General features: G+C 37.5%; 1 protein-coding gene across 1 annotated transcript in view; it reads left to right on the forward strand.

Moving 5' to 3' along the window:
- LOC135217304 (uncharacterized) overlaps positions 1 to 23,663 on the forward strand; it is a 148,934-nt gene that overhangs the window by 106,954 nt on the left and 18,317 nt on the right. Inside the window, 10 exon segments of the mRNA XM_064253069.1 lie at positions 1,425 to 1,528; positions 1,531 to 1,668; positions 1,878 to 2,342; positions 2,748 to 2,887; positions 3,249 to 3,500; positions 8,124 to 8,236; positions 11,083 to 11,260; positions 17,813 to 18,051; positions 21,433 to 21,635; positions 22,819 to 22,967. Of these exon segments, the coding sequence (XP_064109139.1) occupies positions 1,425 to 1,528; positions 1,531 to 1,668; positions 1,878 to 2,342; positions 2,748 to 2,887; positions 3,249 to 3,500; positions 8,124 to 8,236; positions 11,083 to 11,260; positions 17,813 to 18,051; positions 21,433 to 21,635; positions 22,819 to 22,967 (1,981 nt within the window).

The raw sequence follows: 23,663 nt of genomic DNA on the forward strand, positions 1-23,663 counted from the left end.
GGATGCATTCACTGGCTTCAGTAAAGACGCTGAACGCTGCTTATCATACGCACGTCATCAACAGGTCGTCGAAGTGTGTTTTTCGTAAAGAATTCTGAATTTGTAAAAAAAAAAAAAAAAAACACTAGCAATGCCTGTGTTTTTAGAAATTAAGAAACTGAAATGCAAATTTGTTACATATTCGAAACAAACAATTACATTTTAGGTCAGAATATTATGACATTTATCAGTGCACTTCAAGAAACTTAATTCATTCTCACTATAAGACTTGCCTCTCAGTTCAAGGCTAGAAACGAAAATAAAATTAAAACTTGAAATTGAGATTCTCTCGTCATCAAGACTCAGTCCCACGTCAAAACATCTGTGGATCCTACGCAACGTGACTGTTACTATTTTTGGTTTTTTGTAAAATAAAACTATTCCGCCAGCTTTGTCCGTCCGCCCTCGGATCCAAAAAATTACTTAGGCTAGAGGGCTGCAAATTGGTACATTGATCATCCACCCTCCAATCATCAAACATACAAAATTGCAACCCTCTAGCCTTAGCAGTCTTTATTCTATTTAAGATTAAAGTTGGACATGGATCGTGCATCTGGCAGCGCTTTCTGGAGCCATGGGACGCATCCTTACTCTACCGCATGTAGTGAGCAACTGGAGCTGCCGGTCATAGATTTATAGCTGATGGTTTTAAACAGCATCATACGTTGTACAGTATTAGTCAGAATCTCATTTGGTTTCCAATTATTATTATTATTATTAGGCAAGACGATGCACCAAATAATGGCGTACAAATTATAGTGTGGGAAGACAGGAATGCAAAGGATGACGGGAGTTATGACAACTTTTATAAGCCAAACACAACGAGCTAATTGAGAGACAGCGCCAGATATGTACAGTATCTAAGATCCAGGTCAACTACTGAAGGTCTAGTCGAAAAATAATATGTAAAATACGGCAGATCGAAATAGAAGCATCTTCATGCAAACTGACCTCCAAAAATCTTGAAAAATCATCGCAGAGTATCCGTTCGTTTTGCAATATTGAACAAGAGATATGACGGGTAAACAGACCACACCACTTTAAAAGGAAAACCTCTCGTTCTAGTTTTTCCAACCTTTTCCAATGCTTCTCCCATTGCCTGAAGAAGCACTACTGTCCATAAGTACTTAAACGCATACCATATCCAGAGCATTTTATTGAATGACGTTTTGCTACATTTACGTGTAGCATTTGCAAACTAACCAATCTTTCTTTGCGAGTACAACAGCATAGAGCAGTGAGTAGCAGCAGGACACATACCAATGTGTATAGTATTTTGTGCAAAAATGTAATTTTCAATATTTTTGCTTAAGCATACTATCAGAAGGTTGCCAGTTCTTCCTGATTTCCTACTGATGATTCATGTACTCAATGATCTGTGACAGGTGTCCATATGAACATAGCCGATCTCCAAAAGAGCCTTAGTGGGGAGTTCAACCGAAGACTGCAAGAGTGGGAGAGACTGAAGGGCGGGTCAGGGCGGGGGTGCCTCCTCACTCTCCGCTTGCTGCGACAGTTTCAGGACCTACGTCCATAGGACCAAGTTCACATCCTGAAGACAATCTTCCACAAGAGTTCAAGAAAAAATTGCACGAATGGGAGAAGATGAAAGAGAGAGAGAGGGAAAAGGTAATCAGAAAAATGATATCTCTTGTGGTTAGATTAGTCATAGTGAGTAGGTGCAAATTGTAGATGTTTTTGTTTATATAGTAAAATACAGAACTAGAAATAACCCTAAATCCGTACATTCAGTCTTAGAATATAATATAATTTCAAAGCTGTTGAAATAAACATCTTCCTACAACTTCGCTTCGCTAAGGTGCGCTTTCTATCCTAAGATCAAAGTTGACATGTCTAGAGGCCAAGAGGACGTGAAGACGAAAATTCACGGTGAGGACGACTTGCCAGCTGATTTCAAGAAGAAGCTCACGGAATGGAAAATTCGCAAAGCTCTCGTCGGCAAAAGCCAACAGAATGTTGAAGAACTGCAAAAGAATCTAGGGGAGGAATTTAACAGGAAAATGGCCGAGTGGGAGAGAATCAAAGCTTCAGCGAATCAGGGACAGTCGCAGGTCAAAACTTCCGCGTCGGCAAGCAGCATTCAAGTTGGCTCAACGTCTCAGGTCAAGACGGGCTCGGGGCCATGCCCAGGGCACAATATCAAGCAATCTGCCTCCGCTGGTCAAGTGCTTGTGAAGCCACAAAGCCCAGGACCGGAGTCCTCAAGCCCAAGATTAGACAGGAAGGGTTCTGGCCAGAAGATTAAGAAAATAAAACCCGGTAAAACAGAGAAAGTTCCTTTGGTAAGTCAGTTCTTTATTCTTATGTTAAAGAAAAGTATTTTAAGGATTTCAAGATATTCTTTGATGCAATATTTTACTGATTCCTCAACTTCCTGATAATGTGTAAGAAGAACTGCATACACAGCTGTATTACTGCAGATAAAAAAGATAGTTTGAAAACAGTAACTGTTAGCCTAATATCTAATCCTTATATATATATATTTATTAAAATAATTTTTTAATTTATAATGTATAATATATATATATATATAGATATATATATATATATATATATATATAAATGCATTTTCCCCTGGTCACACTAATAAAGTCAAGATGTCAGCTTTCACATCCATGTTGTAAAAGTGTCGTGTGAGTATAGTAGAAACATACGATGGCAACACTCACCATTTATGATCTTCACAGGCCAAGACGGACGGCGGACACAAAGGGAGGTACAAGACAGACAAGGAGCTGCTGTGGCTTGAGAAGGAACTCCATAAAGTCGAGAGAGAGACTCAGAGACTCGAAAGAGAAAAGGAGAAATTCCTCGAGAGGCAAGCAAGGTGAGCTGATGATCACGAGGCATTTTTTCTTTGTTTGTTGCTCCTTCTTGAAATATTCTACCAAGCAATCTTTTGTGCTCTTCAGAGATGATAAAATGATAAAATATCTTCTATGACCTTCCATTCGAAACAGGTATGAGAGTCGAGGCTTCCTGTCTGACCCAGTGTGAACCAGATTTCGTTCTGCGATCATTCAGCTGCTCTTAGACTGATGTTCTCTGTTGTGTCCTCGGCTCGATTTTTCTAATGTGATTTTCAGACATTGCATTTTTTCTTAAATCTGGTTTTCCAAAACTAAAAAAAACTCGGTTGCAAATAAACTGCTATTTTCTTAGACCTATACTTCTCCACTCAATTGCAGACTGGAGAAAATGCGGCAAGCGATGGGTCAAGGCCCGGCAACAAAGAAAGAAATCTACATTAAGACCTCGACAGGTGAATTCCGCTTCGAGGGGATCAGTCAGACCTTCACCAAGAAACTGTACGAGTGGGAAGAAAGGAGGGGCATTCGCCCGGAGTCCTCCACCATCGCTCTGCTTGATCCGAATTACAAAGCTCCTGAAAAGGAGGTTCAGGAAAAGCCCAGGAGTCCTGAATTGATGCGTCTCGTCAGGTAAGATTTTGGACATCAGTGACGTTCAAATAACTGAATGTTTTATAGATATATATGTGTATGTGTGTGTGTGTTCATACACACTTGGCCCGTTATGGCGCCATAAATTGCCGATTTTATGGGGCTAGACAAGAACCATAAAACTGGATTGCCATTAACTGAGACCACCAATAACCGGGGAACGCCTGTAGCTATGTATGTTATATATACATATAATATATGTGTATGTATATATATATATTGTGTATATATGTATATATATATTATATATATATATATATAGATATATATATATACACATATAGTATATATAACACCAAACCATTCCCACAGCTTGGTTGTTCCAAATATAAAAATCAATCTCACATGTTATTTAAATTCTGAATCGAGTATGAGCTCCCTGTGCAATAAAGCCTGTCTCTTTATGTACCTACACAGAGAAATTATTAGCAGTGCATTGAAGGCCTGTATGCAATCTGCATCATTAATAACTCCATCCAACACTTGCTAAGCATTCTTCGCCACGCTCCGCCAAGCACTTCTGAGCTATGCACCCTTCTCCACCAACGTACTGTTGCCCAGTCTTCCTCCATGTCAGCTGTCTCAAATCTCCTGTACCTTCTCACCTGCGCAAGCATTTTTACCGTTTTTTTCTGGCTATTTTCACATTTCTCTCCTCATCAGGAACTCATCATAGAAACAGATACGTAACGTGCGTACCACTTATTGCTTCAACGTTTCATCCCCACCTTGGCTTCCACAGATCAATATCTTTCTCTAATCTCTTTCTTGTTCACATATTCCGTAACCCACCTAATCTCTCATCCAGCCGCCACCTGTTACATTTACTCCGAATACTTATACTATGAATCAACTGCTTCCAGCTTTCCGTCAGCCAAATAGACATAGATTGATTTATCTTCGTTTCTGTTTATATTGACTTGCTTCCACCTTTCTCCCGTTGCGAACCCTTCCAAATTCTGTTTTTGTTGTCTGCAGCTTCTCTCTTGACTACCTGTTGTGAGCACTGTCATCTGCAAGAGTCATCCATTCCACACCCCATTCGTCTCTCATTTTCAAATCCTATAACTTTATATCAATTCCTCTCTCTCTGACTTTTCCCGTTACTCCATTCATTTGAATATTCCGAAGCCACAGAAACACGGCCCCCTTTAGCCGAGACTTCACGACAAACCAACCGCTACCGCCTACTGATTATTCTTACACACTTGCACCACAAAAACTTTAGCCCGTAGGGGGATAGTCATCAGTGCACCTCACGGGGTGCACTGTAGGCATTACTAAAGGTTCTTTGCAGTGTCCCTTCGGCCTCTAGCTGCAACCCCTTTTATTATACCTCCGTTCGTACAAGCTTTCTTCTATCTTGCTATCCACCCTCTCCTAATATTTCTTAGTGCAACTGCTTCGAGGTTCTCCTCCTCTTAAATCTCAAACCATTCTACTCTCAGTTTCCTTTCCAGCGCTGAATGATCTCAGAGGTCTCACTGCTTGGCTTTTGGCCTAAGCTCTATATTCCATTCCATCCAAAAACTACTAATCAGCATCAGCGACTTGTCTTTTATTGTCTGCGTTTGCGAAGACCCAACAACATTGTCTCTATCGATTCAGTCATATCTCTTTTCTGGCTTTATGTTCTTTGCCCTTCCACTTTTCGTTGAAACCTCTCCTGTCATGGTGTCGTTGCTGCGATTTGTTTTAAATTCATGATAAAATATTTTTTATGTAATATATATATATATATATATATATATATATATATATATATATATATATACACATATATACACACATATATATATTAAAAGGAGCCAATAAAAACACCAAAATACAGAGAGAGAAGTACTATATTTCAGAGACTGCTGTCTCCCTCTTCAGGTAGAAGAATGAGAAAAGTTACAGAAAAGGTGGTATTTATACCAAGAGGTCCATCCACAGGTAAGCCAATTTAGGTCACTCCCGCTGATAATCTTCCTTTAATCTTCCTAAGTGTCGGTTGAATGAAAACCTTGTCGATGACACCTGTGTCCCATGCTCCCTTTGAGATATTCATTGCCTGCCTCTCTTTACTCAAGGCCGATTCCATCATTTGACTCTTGTACCGGCAGTTGCTGCTATAAATTATAGGTGACAAATTCCAGTTTATGTTATGTTCATTTATATGGTTGAAAATAGCTGAGTTCTGTAGTCCCATTCAACAAAATTCCTTTTCTTCATGTTTTAATAATCAGACACACGACAGAATACAAATTTACCATATACAGAAAACCAACGTTCTCACTTTCATACATTCACTACTTTAGCTATCATGACATTCCTATCAAGATAGGCGTAGCCAGTAAACTATTCTTAGGAGCCTTACGAATTTGTTCTCCAGATTTCCTGGAAAAAGAATTTGAACTAATTCGTAAGCAGCTTTCGTCTTTAAGGTATCCTGACCATATAATTGAGAAAGCAATTCAGAGACACACCCAACAATAAAATAAAAATTCCACACCTGGACAGGATTAAGACGGTGACCCAGACCCTCAGAAAATCTAACCTTCTTGCATGTACTTACCAAAATACCTGAGCCAAATCCCTGATTAACGTCCAACAAAAGATATCCCCCAAGGACACAGGGGTTTATGAAATCCCATGCCAGGACTCTGACCAATCTTACATCGGATTTACGGGAAAATCACTTCCCCAGAGATTAATACAGCACAAACGGTCAGTTAGGTACGGACAAGAGAACTCAGCTATTTTCAACCACATAAATGAACATAACCATAGTATAAACTGGAATTTGTCGCCTATAATTTATAGCAGCAACTGCCGGTACAAGAGTCAAATGATGGAATCGGCCTTGATTAAAGAGAGGCAGGTAATGAATATCTCAAAGGGAGCATGGGACACAGGTGTCATCGACAAGGTTTTCATTCAAACAACGCTTAAGAAGATTAAAGGAAGATTATCAGTGGGAGTGACCTAAATTGGCGTACCTGTGGATGGACCTCTTGATATAAATACCACCTTTTCTGTAATTTTTCTCATTCATCTACCTGAAGAGGGAGACAGCAGTCTCTGAAATATAGTATTTCTCTCTCTATATTTTGGTGTTTTTATGGGCTCCTTGTATTAGATGGAATTCTGTTATAACAGAACATTTTTACCAGTCATATATATATATATATATATTATATATATATATATATATATATATATATATATAATCCACACATCAAAGGGTACTATAGTAGGCAGGAGAAGGGCGCAGGAACATATACACATCCATTTGATACATTTATTGCCAACGCGTTTCTTGACCCATAGTCACATCATCAGGACATCTATATAAAAAGGAGCATCCGAGCACATAATTAAAAAGAAACATATATAAAGCATAAGAAAACTTAAAATGGAAACTAAGTTAAACTTAAATACTGAATCACACTTAAATACATTTACACATTAAAAACCAAGAAAGCTTAAAATGATCCTTAAAAAACTAAACTCAATAAAAGAAAAAATAAAGGTAAAAATGAACTTAAAATGAAGAGCAAGGCGCACCTCTCAAAATGACAAAGACAAACACACTAAAAGAATACACAAGAACAAAAAAAAAAAACGGCGGACAAATATAAACAAGCCAGTTATGCTATGAACAGGGGAACACCCGATAATTGGCAATTTAACGTAAGTACAATTCTTTTTATTAGCAAACTTTCCAAGAGAAGCAGTTCTCCAGGTTCCTTGACTTGGCCAATTATTTTGAAATTGTCATATTTGATCGATGTCTTGCAACTTCTATCGTGCGATCTTATATTGGAAAGTTCGGGATTAGACAATCTGCAGCCTGTACGATATATATATATTATATATATATATATATATATATACATTATATATATATATATATATATATACTATATATATATATATAGATAGACTAATTTTTAAAAAATAAATAATAAATATATATATATATATATATAGATTTACATGACACCGTCAGGTAACGAGTTCATGACACACAAAGAGTCTGTGACGTCACCCATTACTTATTTTATAATTTTAGACTTACAAATGACAGGGTTTTCTACATTCTGTATTTTCCCTCTCCATTAACTTGTCTCAAAAGATCAAAGCTATTCTTCACTGGTTCCGTCCGCCGGAAACTGCAGCACACACCCGATATTCCATCAGATTTCCACAGTGAACTCAGCTCTATTCAAAGTGACTTCAAACTCACTAATGCAAAGACATTCTTCTCCCGTTTGACGTTGCCATTGCGAAATGGTACATCAACAGAAAATGTTTCGCCACACCCATTTTCTGACCGTTTTCATAAATCAACAATAAACATAGTATAAATATGTAATACTTGCATATTCGTGCACAAAGTAAGTATAAGTAAATGTTTAAAATAGTTTCAGTATTTTTTACTGCTTTAAATTCAATACAAAGTCAAATTGGTGAAAACAGCCACACATTTTTCCTGCAGTTGAAAAAATAATCATTTTTTCATTTTGTCCCGGACCCCCTGGGGCCTTCCGGGGTATCCAGGGGCCCCAGTTTAGGAACCACTTTCCTGAGTTAATGTAACCTCAAGTTGCTTCGCAGGTCAAAGTCAGAATCCTCCGTGGCCGCGGATTTGGTGGTGACTTCGGGAAACTCTCATCCTTCCAGTCTGTCGCTCAACGAAATGGATCAGGAGGAGAATGGTGGTTTGCAAGGTACGACAAACAACAAAATTTTCACTTTTTCTGGGAGTAAGCCTACAAACTACTTTGTTGTTGCTGTTGTTGTTATTGTTGTTGGAGGGGTGAGAAAGGTTTGAGGAAAACCCTAAAAAGGTCTCAAAAAGGTGTTTGGCGTTGAGTTAGGTACAGAATTTTTAGGATAGGATATTTATGATTTATCTATTAAAATTTAAATTTACAAACTAAACACTGTGCATGGTAAACAGTACAGACAAAGTATTTCTAACAAAATATAGCATGTTTATTTAAATTTTCTTTGGTGAAACAAGGCTCCATTTGACTGTAGATTTTAGCGCATTTTAATTTATGTTAAGTTAGAAACATAACATTTACAACCTATGCGTAAGGAGCAAATCTCGCACGCGTCCCAAGGAAGCTGGAGGTCGGGTCACACCTTGTTTTTCCTGAAATAAATGGTGGGACGTCTTGAAGTGAGGCCTAAAGCTATCATAAGAAGTTAGAGTTTTATACTTCAGGAAAACATCGACTAAAAATTGCTTCTCTCACACTAGAAGGACTGGTGCACTATTCCCCTAACTTTCTACATCATTGGGTTGACAATGATGGAATTCTTGTGGCAAAAATTCCAGTCACCGAGAAGTCACGTCTTAAGTCCTATAAATTCTGACCCGGGCCCTTAAGGAATTTAAGGAATTTGCTGTCATTTTCATTTACTACACCAAACATGAATTTCACGATCTCGGCCCTAATTGACATCAGTTCACCGTGAGATAATTACACGTATTCAGTCATCTCATTCTTACATGCAAATTTAATGTAGCTTTTGGGAGGATTTGTTTTCAAATTTTTACGTGGACCTAAGAATTATTATTTAATATCAGTTTTAATTTATGGATAATTTTTTTTGTAAGGCTGCCTTCACTAAAACAACAAGAAATGACAAAGTATGAACTTGGTTGAGAGCGGTATGTTTTACCAAACTGTAACAAGAATTCACTGTTACTATTTCCAAAGGGACAAGTGGGAGTCGTACACTCAAGTGTGCTGTTGGCGTCTGTACTAAGAGCACCAGGTTTAGTGCATTCTGAAAATCTACCTACTTTCTAGCTGATGTGAATCAGTTTAAGCATATCTCTCCTTCGTTTTATTATTTACATACGCTATATTCAGTAGAACTTTATCATGCTTTGTTACTGATTTGATTTGTCTTTTTTGTTACCCAATATGAATATTTGTTTCTTAATCTTTGTTTTATTTTTTCTTCATAATTGACATTCAGACGAAGTATAAAAGGAATAAGAGCAAGGAGGAGACTCCAAAGTTGTGTATAGGCTGAATTTTTCCGAAAATAAACTGCAAAAGAATACTTGAGAACTTCTTGTGAAAACAAAACTACGAAAGAAAATTTGACCTCTGGAAAATACATGAAGAAAGCATCAAAGTTCTTAGAAAGATGAGACCACAAAAGAATCGGACACTGTGAAAAAGAAAATCCTAGTAATAAAGATTCGCAGGATTTTGTTTTCAGAAACTGAAACAACGAAATAAAATTTTAATTACTTAGCAGACTGAGACCATGATAGACGATTTGCAAGATTCTTAATTAAACAACGGAGACGAAGAGTAGGGAATTCAATAAGGAAATCTGACATCAAAGGTGATCAAGAAACTTCTAGGGAAGATTTTCAGATATTTATGAAAACAAGACTGAGAAGATTTCAACACATTATTAGAAAAATCGTGACCATGAAAGAAGACTGGCACATCTTTTAGAAAAGTGAGATCCCAAAGGAAGACTCAGCCATTTCTTAGAAAAATAAGACATCCAAAGAAATTTTGAAGTTTCTAGAAAATGAAGACTTCAGGAAATGACTCTGGAGTTACGCACACACAAAATTAAACCACAAGAGATCGCTTTAAAGTGTCCTAGAAAAAGACTTGAAAAAACTACGCACCAGAAAGAACACTACGAAGATCCTTTGAAAATTGAGCTTCATAAGAAGACTGAAGTTTTGATAAACGAGTCCGAAAGAAAAATGAAGAGTCGGAAAATTTAAACCCCCAAAAGAAGACTGAAGTTTATTGGAGCATCCGGAGGATTTTTGGAAAAATTACTCCTCACAAGGAGACTCGGAAGTTTCTCAGAAAAAAAATCCATATGAAGACTCGAGAGATTTGAGAGAGGCAGTAGATTACAGAAAGAAAGAGATCCCAATTGTGTCGTCTGTGATGATACTTAATTAAAGCGATGTCATGAAAAAAAAAAAGGAGGCCTATGTTTACAAACGCGAAGAAGCAGGTGCTTCTTCTTCTTTACTGTGCATCCAAAACTGATTCGGAGATGTGATATATAACAGAGCACAATAAATGCCAATATTGTAACATCTTTCTTCAGCTTCAGTAAAAAGTCGGTATAAGTATATAATATCCGAATGAGGTATAATACGAAGGGGGTGGTCTGTATAAAGTCAGAGCCTATAGCCTATCATTTTTCATGTTGACAGGTTAGGTTTTGGAGTAACTCGAAATTAAGAATTACTCGGATGTTAATCATGAGTGGACAAAAAAAATTTGTAAGCTTAATTTAATAAAGTTTTGCCAAAACTATCAGGAAACTTAGTATCTTGTTTTAATAAATTGTATATTTATACTCAAATAATCCCCATCCACTATAAATTTAATGACGATAACTTTAGCCAAATGCTGGTATGACAACACTGAAATAGCCCACATTAACAATATTCTGTGCCATACTTTTCCCGTAAATTTTTTGATGAATTTTTTATGTAACTCTTCATAAAGCTTATGACTCTATTGTCCATACATTCCTGACAATGCCATATCATTCTCATTTTTAGCTGAAAATAAGGCGGCAAGTGAACCCACCTTAGGCGGAGAAGAATGTACTACTCCGAAGGTGGCCGTCTTGGTTCAGCTGGAAGAAGTCGTTGATGATGGGGGTCACGCCTCCGCCCGCCACCCGACCACCCCTTATGCGCCCGCTGAAATTACCAGGAACATTGACTCTTCTGGAAGGTTTGTTCTTCATTCATCTCTTCACTTGTCCCTTTTGGCTATTCGTCATGATACTACAGTTGCTTCTCTACTTTCATTCAGTTGGAACCAAGGATAGTAGTACACAAAGATGCTCAAGGTAGCCATATGAGCCGTACCAAGGCGCCAGTAGAGACAACTAGCGGTTGTAATCTAAATTAAAAAGCATGAAGTCATAAATCCCAACCAATGGGAACATAATTTTCCATATTATTGACGAATAGCGTCATTGTTTACATCCGGTGTTTGGATGGTATATTTTGGCTGCGGCTTATGTAGCCAAACTTTTATTTCTGTGGGTCGTATTTTGAATTTACTAAAGTATACCTGTTAAAAATGAATATTATAGTTGCAATTTATAAGAAATACGACTGTATTGTGTTTGTAGTACTGCCCAGCATTCATGGTGTAAAGAGAAAATCCTGGATGCAAGGTATCACAATCAAGCCCAGAATGGATGGTGTAAAATTGAAAATTATGAATACATTATACAAAGAGAAAATCTTGAACTCATGGTATAAAGAGAAAATCTTGAACTCATGGTAAAAAGAGAAAATCTTGAACTCATGGTACAAAGAGAATATCGTGAATGCATGGTAAAACGAGAAAATCTTTAATGTTTGGTTTTACTTTCGTGACGTAGTCCTGACGTCACTGCTTCATCCTTAATTATGGCATTAGATTACAACCGCTTGGTGGCTTTCGTGGTACGCATTCTCTTATGGGGAAAAATTCGAGTTGAGTACCTATCTTTGTGTACTCTATAGTATCTTTGGCTGGAACCTGAATTGATTGGTAGAGTAAAATATGCTATTTAATTGATTTAATCATACTGTCACCCATATAACTGTTTTGTTTTATATCATATCTATGCATGTGAAAATGGTAGGGTCATGGCGGTGAGGGGAAAATGCCATCACTATGAACAGCAGTAAACTTGGTGCCAGTTTCATGCAATTTGCCATAACATTACTTAGGTATGGGCGTACAGTTTCCAAGAACCATTGCGAACAAATTGCGAATCGACATTTGGTGACCTGCTCGCTCAAAATACAATGTGGCCAATATCAAATAAAGTGGATGCCATATCTCAGCTCCTCTTTGAACTAGATTGGTGTATGAAGTATGAATTTTCGTGCATTTTGATTTAAGACAACCTGCAAGGCAGACGATCATCTTGTAAGTAATCGAAAATTATAATTTAAAGATTTGGCACAAAATTCTTAGTTCATGAAAATTACTAAAATATTCTTAGGACTGGATGCCTTTCCATGAAAACCCAGGCTCCATGGAGACCTCCAAAGAGAGCCCTAATTTAGGATTACGTATTGAAAGGAATTAACAGAACTTAATAATGACTGAAATTTGCAGAAAATCAGCAGTACTTTCTACAACAGCCCTTAAGCCTGAAAAAATGGAGTGCTCACAATCAATAAAATTTCACAGCTGCTAACCTCTGATGAAGTATTGATTCATCAGTTTTCTATAGGTCCATCATGGGGTATTCATCCTTTCTTGTTACTGCTCTTAATTCCATTTCAACTTGTTGCATAAATGAAAGACTCATATTCCAAATAAGTTCCTGCACCCTCTTGAAGTTCAAACAAGACACTTCCTGCATCATATATGTATCATCATACCAGACCAAATTAAGCCTAGTGACTAAAAACTTTGGCATCAGATGCATCTCAAACCAAATGGCTTTTGTGGTGAATGGCTGAATTGCACAAAATTAATAGACCTGGCCAACTTGTCAGCTGAGAGTTTTTAAATCTCACTCCATTCGAAATATTGATACTAAAAGAATCTTCCATTGTTTTTTATACAGAGTTGCCCTTTTAAGCAGAATGTCCAGAGGGGTCAGGAGAAGAGTGACTGGTTCACCTGGGCAGTTTGATTTTAATGACTCATCAAATAACCTTTTATTTCAGAGGTCTGTACCTTTATGGCACAAGACTAATATCCACAATAATAGCAGACTCATTTTCACGTTGTTGAAGATGAGTTTGTAAAGGAAATTTAGAAATTTTCTTATAAAATAAAATTTAGTATATAACTCTAGTCGCTAGAGGGCAGGGCATTTTGGAATCCTTGGAATTTTGTTATTTCTTGATTCCTTGGGTTTTCTTTATTCAAAATTTTACTTCGTGTGGTGGTTTTTCTACTTCAAGTAGTCTGCTTTTGAGCAACACAACAAACCCGTATTGACAGGTGTGGGACCCTAGTCAAGCGAGGTTTCATGATTCTCATGTAAATAATTCACGCCCAAGTCATGCTGAAAATAATGGACAGTGCCTAGACGGATATTTGGACAGTGCTTAGAAGGATATATGAGATAGCATAACGTACCTTGAAGTCCAGCTACGTCGTACTTTCTCCTCTTGGATATGCTATTCCTCTCCTGGTAAATGTTCAGTGTTCTTGATCTTCGGCTTGACCTTCAAGATTAGATGCCATTCACTATTCTCATATCATACTGCAAGAGTGGTTCGATTTTCAAATAATTTGAAGACCCCTGCTTGGAACACCGGCAACGAATGTACTTATTGTCTCTTATACACCATTTAATGCCTAAGTTGAGTATCGTATGTATTTAGTTGATAATTATATATAATTACTTTTTATATGTTGGCTTTTTATCCCATTCATTGTTTTCTTCTATGTTTGCCATTTATTGTGATCCCTTCTTCCTGTCGAACCTCAGATTTCTAGCTTTCTCTCTCTCCCTTACATATTCCCTTCTCCCTTACAGAGTTGTCTCTGCCAAAGCAACGGAAACTGTCATTGTGTAGGAGATATACACCTCCAGATCTTCCTGGGATACAGACCTGTCAGTCTTAGTTTCTTTGAATGACCTCCATATGTGTGTGGTGAACATTCACGCCTAGCTTGTTAGCTAGACATGATGATCATAAAGCCCTCTCAAAACAGAATCATAATTGATGAGGAGAATGGTTGAGCTTCTTCAACGTTACAATGCATAATAGGTGATAATGGATATCAGAGGCCTCTGTGTTCCCAACACTGACTACATCACAGCATTCAGCCATTCATGAACCACTGAATTCTTAGATGATACAGTCCATCTCAAGATTTTTTTTTTTTTTTTTTTTTTTTTTTGCCAAAGATTACCCTCCTTGCAGAATGCAATGGTTCCTTTCTATCTACTACATATGCCTCACTGAACACACATTGCAGGTTTTTGTACGAAGGATTGAATTAAAACTTACTCTTGTTTTTTGTGGTGGTGGTTGTCTACTGATTCTTCACTCTCAAGTTTCCCTTTTTGAGCTTTTTCAGTTTTCTTTTCATCTTATTTGAGTGCAAGAAAATGTTACCTTGCCTTGTTTGCCAGAAGTTTGGTTGCAATTAATGAGCCATCATTTAAACTCTCCAATTTCATTTTCAGAGGTAAAGTAATATAATTTTCAATAACAGAGTTTATATCACTTGTAAGGGTTCTGCGTGGTTTGTGATGCCATTCCTTGCTTTTTGGACTTCTCAGCCTTTTGTTAGATCGTTCTTATCTTATAATCACAAACAAAATTGCCCAGTCAGTGATGTCTCTCGTAACATGCTGGTTCTCAGATCTTATGATGTATTAATAGTCAGCGACTCTTTACTTGTCCTGCATACTTGAAACTGCAAAAAAGATTTTATATCAAAACTGAAGTTTTTAAATAAGATACTATTCCTTTAACCTTGCCAAATAATTTTCTTATAAGAATAGTATCACTTTGGAAATGACATTTGACATGCAATCTATGCCTCAAAAATGGATTTAACCCTTAAATGCCGACTGGACGTATTTTACGTCGACATTTTTTGTCTCTCGGGTGCCGACTGGACGTATTTTACGTCGACATACAAAAGTTTTTTTAAAAATTCGCGGAAAAATACTTTTAGGCCTACCAGCCGAAAACTTTTGAATCACGCGCCTTGGGGGATGCTGGGAGTTCACGGATCAAGGTGTTGTTTTGTTTACAATCGTTACGCAAGCGCGAATTTCTTTCTTGCCGCACTAAAAAGTATATGTGACACATCTCGGAAATTATTTCGTCACTTTGACATCATTTTTGTACCATTTTAAATGAGCTGTTACATGGAGCATTATATATGAAAATGTGCGCATTTTATGTAGAATACAACAAAAAAATACTCATTATAGTAGCTTTTATAAGTTTTGAGATATTTTCATATAAATAACGATAAGTGCCAAAATTTCAACCTTCGGTCAACTTTGACTCTACCGAAACGGTCAAAAAACGCAATTGTAAGCTAAAAAACTTATATTTTAGTAATATTCAATCATTTACCTTAATTTTGCAACTAATTGGAAGTCTCTAGCACAATATTTCGATTTATGGTGAATTTATGAAAAAACTTTTTCCTTACGTCCGCGCGGTAACTTCCGAGAAAAATCATACATGCGATTGTGGTAATGTTTGCACAATTTTAAATTAGCCGTTACATAAAGTTTTATATATGAAAATGTGAGCAATTTCATGCACAATACAACTAAAAACAACCCATGGTTGTAGCTTTTATCAATTTTGAAATATTTTCATATAAAAAATTATAAGTGACAAATTTTCAACCTTCGGTCAACTTTGACTACCGAAATGGTCAAAAAACGCAATTGTAAGCTAAAACGCTTATATTCTAGTAATATTCAAGCATTTACCTTCATTTTACAACAAATTGGAAGTCTCTAGCACAATATTTCGATTTATGGTGAATTTATGAAAAAAATAACATTTTCTTTACGTCCGCGCGGTAACTCTTCCGAAAAAATCATACGTGCGATTGTGGTAATGTTTGCACCATTTTAAATTAGCCGTTACATAAAGTTTTATATATGAAAATGTGCGCAATTTCATGTAGAATACAACGAAAAATAATTGAAGGTTGTAGCTTTTATCATTTTTGAATTATTTGCATATAAATCACGATAAATAGAAAAAAAACCACGTTCGGTCAACTTTGACTCTACCGAAATGGTCGAAAAACGCAATTGTAAGCTAAAACTCTTACAGTCTAGTAATATTCAGTCATTTATCTTCATCTTGAAACAAATTCGAAGTCTCTAGCACAATATTTAGATTTATGGTGAATTTAAAAAAAAAACTTTCCTTCCTTCCGCGCGCGGATTCTCCGCCACAAGTCTCCGAAATGCGTGCGTCCCATTCTCGGAATATTTGCTCCGTTTCATATTAGGCATTTCATAGAGTTTTATATATGAAAATGTGCGCAATTTCATGTAGAATAAAACTGAAAATATTTGAAGGTTGTAGCATTTCTTATTTCAGAAATAATTGCATATAAAAAAAATATATATATAAAAATTCGACATTTGGTCAACTTTAACTCGTCAGATATGGTCGAAAACTGCATTTGTAAGCTAATATTTTTACAGTATAGTAATATTCAATCATTTGTCTTCATTTTGAAAGAAATTGGAAGTCTCTAGGACAATATTTAGATTTATGGTGAATTTTTGAAAAAAATATTGGTTTACGTCCGCACATTACGAATTCATGCATTATTTTGTGATAATATTTTCTCTGTGTTGCTTTTATCGTTTTACAATGTGTTATATACCAAAATGATTGCAAATAGTGTACATTACAACAACAAAAAAAGTAACTCGTTACCTTCAACCGTTTCGTGCACAGCGCGATTTGAATACAATTATATATGAAATTTCGTTTTTGCGCTATCATATATCGCATTATTTATATATGATAATGATAATTTTTTTCATTTCTGATGGTTGCATACTAAACTTCAGCTAATGAAAAAAAAGGGGCCAAAAATGAACTCTTAATCATGAAAACTAAGCGCGCTGTGATTTTTTGAAAAAAACATTTTTTCCGCTTCCGCGCTCACTCTGAAACACCTCCGGCACACGGGAGACATTTTTTTTTTACCGCTTCGGCGTTTAAGGGTTAAGATATGTTAAAATATGGAAACGGTGTATTTCACATCCAACTAGCTTTAATTAGATGTGAGATATGAATATGATTGCTTATCTCGACCCTAGGAAGTGTTGTATACACTCAGGCTACCAAAAGTCAACCCGTTTTGCTTGGCACCAAGTGCACAGTTCTTCTCAAGTCGCTCTCTGCTCTCAAATGTATGAAGTGGCATATAACTGACTTGGAGAATCATGTCTAAAATGTTCCCATAATAAAATGGATTGGTCGTTTAGCAATTTGGAGCAGCTCTGAAAAAAGTTTTTACAAAATGAAATGTTAATTTTAACAGATTCAGACCTCACAGTATAATATTTTAGGTTATCTGACTATCAAACAGATATTTTAACGAAAATTGTTATGATGAATTCTGTCGACCTAACAGCTAAAATAGAACACTCAATTGCTCTTCTGAGCCAACAGGTCCACGTGCAAAATGATAAAATTAAAATGGCTAAATCCTTCGAATTTATTTTTCCTTGCATCTTTGGAGTTCCTGATAGTTTTACGGATAGAATTCGCATTGTACTTCTGAGATTATTTCTCTTTATACCATTAGTGAGGAGGATGTCACCAGGAGGAAACGTGCAGACGACGATGAAGATTTTGTATCCCACATGAGACACGTCGATAGCAATTCCAGGACACCAGGGTCGTATAGAACGCTCCTGCAGGAAAATATGAGCCTCTTAGACAAGCTTCGGCAGAAGGAAAACCTTTGTCGTGCCCTCGAACACCAGATGGGGGACATTGATTGTAAGATGGATAATGTGGCTGATCAACATCTCAAGACTCTTGGTAAGTGGCAGTTTTTCCTCTTTATCTAGATATTACCTTACGAACATGAATCAAAATGCATTGGCTATTGGTCAGAAAGTAACGTCTTAAAGGTACTTATAGTCTGGCTTGAGGGAAAATCAGCATATCCCATCTTCTTCGTTAATTTCTTGAGTATTCATGTCATTCACAACAGTGTCCTATCTAGTGAACACAAATGCAGACCATAACAAACTTATAATATTAAGCAATGACATAATATCCAACGAAGCTCCTCAATACAGGTGGCTAGATGTGAGCTAAAACAGTAGACCAACAATTTTTCTTTCCTTATGAAAGCCATACTAATGACTGGGGAGTAGGGCACGATATTTTATAAGTTTGAGTTACCTACCGGTTGAAATAAACGACGCGTACACCGAATTTTTGTTCGAAGGATTTGTGTGGTTGCCACACATGCAAACAAGCTGCATGGGTATTGCCTCAAAGATGGAAGGTAGTTAACATTATCCGGGGTTAGGAAAAAAAAAGAGAACAAAATACCAGGATAAGCTCATTGGTAAACTCCAGAAATTTCAGAATTCTATGGAATTTATGAACACATATGATAGGCAAAGATATATTATTAACAAAGTTGAGTGACTGTGTCAGCTGTAAAAACATTTGGCAGAGAGAGAGAGAGAGAGAGAGAGAGAGAGAGAGAGAGAGAGAGAGAGAGAGAGAGAGAAATTACATGCGAAGAATTTCCAGGAGGTTGTTTGGGCATAATTATTACCCTTATTATTAATCAGTATGGACAGATATTGAGATGAAATACACCCCTGGATCTAACTGGGAAAGAAAACCTTCCCCCCCCCGATAAAGTATATATCGGGCTCATTGTCTGGGGCCTAAGAAACATCTTACTAGCTTTCTTTGGGACTGAATAGATCCTGTTCCCACAGAAAACACGACTTTTCCTGAGAGTCTTCTTCCTTCACTATTATTCTATTTGAGTGTTATAGGCATCTACCAACTTTCATGGCTGTCATGGCTCAGCCTGAAGCTGCAGCCAGACTTTATATGACCTGTTAATAACAATATTAATAAGCTACGTCACTTGACCCTCATGCCACCACTGTGGCTACAACAAACATGTGCCTCACAATAGACTCTAGCCTGAAGATTCCATGTGGAAATACAGAAAATGAGTTCTGTAACTTTTAAAAGCTTCCAAGGTAGATTCACTCACAGTACACATCACAACATAATTGTTTCATTTAGGCGTAAGGCCTCTTGGGAAGAAAGATTCTAAAGTCAAGCTTCTTGCATCAAATCTCAAAGTCAACTTTGCATTAATCACTGAAAGGAAGTTGACCTGCCTGTAATTTTTCCATTCAACTCTTGTGTGACTGGAATTGGTAGTATACACTGCATAATTTCCAGTTCTTGGGGAAAAAACATTATTAAAAATTGAAACAATCAATAGCATTGATTTTGAATAATGGACGAAGACATCTCACTAATGGGAAAGTCAAAGTGAGAGGCGAGAGGGCTGCTGGATGGAAATGATTTGAGGTCAACTGTAATGCTTATTCTTTACAAAAAAATTTAACTTTATCACAGCTCCACACTCTTGACGACAGCAAAAGTTGAAAGACAAGAGAGCAAAATGTAACAGGAGCAGCGTCATTTTACAATCAACAATCAGTGACGTGGGCTGTCATGTCAGTAAGGTTTCTTTAACAAAAACATACAACGCCTCAGTGGCGTGATCGGTATGGTCTTGGCCTGCCACCTCGGAGGCCGCGAGTTCAATTCTCGGACATTCCATTGCGGGGTCAGAGATGTGTATTTCAGGTGAAAGAAGTTCACTCTCGACGTGGTTCGGAAGTCACGTAAAGCCGTTGGTCCCGTTGCTGAATAACCACTGGCTCCATGCAACGTAAAAACACCATACAAACAAACAATTAACGAGGACAATAAACTCCGGGGAAAATCAATAGTATGTTTGCAAATCATCAAGTTGGCCTTTATCAAAACTTTAGAAATAACAGATAAAATAAAGAGTAGGAGGCGAATTGTGCAAAAGGAGAGGCAACTGCAACAAAGGCTTGATAAGAAGAGACTCAACGAGATGAAATGCAATATGGATCACTCTTAAAATTAAAAGTATCAGGAAGACAAGTGTACGATAGTAGATTCACATCAACCGTGCATTTGATGTCTAGCCCAGTCTCTTGCGACGCTCCTAATTGGCTGTTGATAAGCCTATCACAAGGCTGGAAACTCTCAGTCTATCGAGAGAGTTCACATAGGCAGGATGTATGTTCCACCTCTCCTTAAAGACGTATACCTCAGGAGAGGTGGAACATAGACCCTACCCATGTGAACTCTCCAGAGAGACTGAGAGTTTCCGCCCCTGTGATTGGCTTATCAACAGCCAATCAGGAACGTCGTAAGGAACTGGCCTAGACTGTACAGTTGATGTGCATCTACTATAGTAGACAATGTAATTCTAGATGTCGCAGACGTCAAGAAATAGTTATGGGTGTGAGTAGAGGAGCTTTAAGGCGAAATTCATGGAAACTATCTCTCAGAAATACAAGAATGAAAGATTCAAATTGATCTGCTGTTCGCCTGTGTTGGTGTGAGATGTGAGCCCATGTTGGGCGTTTCGTCATTTCTTTCAGATCGCTGAACCTTGAAAAGCTGTCCAATCAGTTGCCATCCAGGTGACATTACCATGAATTGGGATTAATTGCATGCACTTCAATATATACGTCTTCATATATTTCTAAGTCCTTTTGATCACTTTAAACTTTGGACATTCTATGCTGCTTCTATGAAATTTTGCGACGTTAGAATTATCTTGCGCAAACCATCTTTTTTCTTCTTTTGAGTTGTCATGTGGTGGTCAATACTTCAAGTGATTGTTGACCACTCACTACGGTTAGCTTTTCCTCTCCGACCCCTTTTGCAGCTCGTATCAGCCGACTAACACCCAGGTACATCATTTACGCCTTAGATTAACAAGGGCATAACTAAATTCTTAAGCCTTACGTCCCGGGAGCTTAATTTTCGATTACCGGGACCTTCCCTGAAAAATGCGGGACGCCAAATCTTAAAAACTAACCATAGAATCTTCTCGAAAATAATCTCATTATGTTTCCCACCCCCAAATTGCTGGAGGCTGATTTCTTCTGAATTAACCTATCTAACCCAACCTAACCTAGGGTCATGGCAGAAGAAAAAAAAAAAAACAGGGGCTGGTGCAATACTAGTACTATTCACAGGCGCTACTGACCAAGACACAGTACAGTAGTATGATCTAGCTAGTATTATATGCATTTATTTTCCCAGCGTCGCGTCTTTTTTTCTTCTTCTTCTCCTTCAATTTTTCATGCAACTTTCTCCTGACAGAAAAGCTGCATCGACAAGTGACCATCATCATGAAAGACACGGGATCCTCAGCCAAAGAGGAGGGGGAGGGTGGGGAGGACGACGCAGCCAACGCCAATGACGACCCCGAAGCCAACCAGCGTCTGATCAACCAACTGCGAGCTCGGATATCCGAACTGGAGGTTCGAGGAGACCATCTGAAGGACGAAAAGGAACAACTTGAGGTGGCCATTTGGAGACCCTAATTTAGTTTTATTAGTCTTTAGAAAAGGGGAATATGCTGGCAGTTCTGAAATATTTCGTTGTCCATTGATTACTGGATGAGTGAATTAAAAAAAAAAAAAAAAAAGTCAAAACAAATTTCATCCGTGGATGAGTAGAATTGCAAAACGAACTAGGATGGTATTTAAGAATTCAGGGAGATACAGAGAGAAAATTAAGTTCACAAGACACATTCAAAGTGTCGCACTTCGGAGAGGGGCGAAAATGACACATTGCTCATATTTTATATCAAATCGAGAAACGTTTTGTGCCGTATGTTACGTAAATGTGCAAAGAACAAATTGCCATTGCACTTGCGACTAGTAGACACTAGGAAAGGAAGCGTGACTTATGTTCCAACCATAAAAAATCTAGAAACCAATTTAGAAGTATTAAAACATGAGGTACTTTAAAACTTAATATCATAGTCTGTTGTAGTATTTGATGATGAATGATTTCACGCAGTAATACGAGGATTTTGATAAGCATATGAATTAGATGATGAGCGTTTCCTTCAGATACTGAAGAACGCACCCGGTTCACGGTGTCGCTCGCTCTGATAGGTCTTGTAAATTTATGGAGCCAACACAGAAGCCCTTATTTCACTTACTACGTCTAACCACTTTGTGCTCAATAGTGCGCCTACGTTGCTGAAATGAAGAGGGAATTCTGCTCTTAACACTCATTTTTTGTCGTATTCGTAGTCGGATTTTTTTTTTTCTTTTTTTTTTTCATGGTAATTTCCATCGCAGAATCATCCTCGTTGGCAGGTTAACAATGATCGGACATTTCTAAATGATGATTTGCCTCCATTGTTGAATAGAGTGACTTGTTCAACTCAAATTGAATATTATTCATTTCATGATACCGCAGAGAATTTTCTCGCGCATCGTTCGTTTAAGTAAGTCAACGATGATCGTAGGGAAAGATTTGTAACTGTTTTCTCAATGACTGACCGGAAGGCTTACGAGATCGATGTTTCTGTAACTTTGATATCTCTCTCTCGTTCTCTGGCAACAATTTCACAGGATCCTAAAACATTATGTTATCCACATTCTTGCACATGAAATCATAACTTTGAACATCATTTGAACTAAATTTTTACGGAATATCTCAGTTATTTGCTGTTTTCTTTCCACTGGTAAGATGGCGTTCAAACTCCACAAAGAACAAGAGACAGAGATCGCAGAATCACTCGTCATGAGAATTCGGGAACTTCAGGATGCTGGCGCCGAGGTCAACATTCAGACTGTTCAATGTCAGACGGATGACCTGCCAGATCCTCAGGAAAAAAGGTGAGCGCCTTTTCTTTTCTTTTTTTCCAGGGACATTTTGAAAGTTGCTACATATCTCGCTTCTATGTTCTCAGGCTGTGTATCTATTATCAGTGTATTTCCTTCAATATCTCGAAAAGGATCAAAATGAATCTGAAATTCTTAAGGTACCGAAAAGTTTCAGTATTGACAGGAAATTCCTCTAGTTAAAATTGTTTTAGTAAATACGGATACTACTGTCTTTTTCTTGCGTTGATTGTGAGCTCCATTTAAGACTGATGATGTCACAGTGGATGGGCACGAGCTATAGACCTTGGGCACGAACATGAATAGCACTGGACTATACGGGGAATTAAGCTAAGACAGTAATATGGCTGCCTTCTTGCTATCTCATCACCAGTAAAATTGCGTGTGTCTCTGAGAGAGAACGAGAGAGAGAGAGAGAGAGAGAGAGAGAATTCAAGTATAAAAAACAGAACAAAAATATGCTTCAAAGTACTGATGAATTTTGTTTTCTGTCCCTTATAATCTACCATCTCTATTTCCCAAAAAGCATACGTACTACAAAAGCCACCAAGCGGTTGTATAATCGAATGCCGTCATGAAGGACGAGCAGTGACGTCACATGAAACGTCAGGATACGTCACGAACATAAAAACCGTGCATTCACGATTTTCTCGTTAAACCATGCGCCATCCATTCTGGGCTTGATCTTGA

This window comes from Macrobrachium nipponense, chromosome 7 (genome assembly GCF_015104395.2).
Source record: "Macrobrachium nipponense isolate FS-2020 chromosome 7, ASM1510439v2, whole genome shotgun sequence".
NCBI classification, from domain to species: domain Eukaryota; kingdom Metazoa; phylum Arthropoda; class Malacostraca; order Decapoda; family Palaemonidae; genus Macrobrachium; species Macrobrachium nipponense.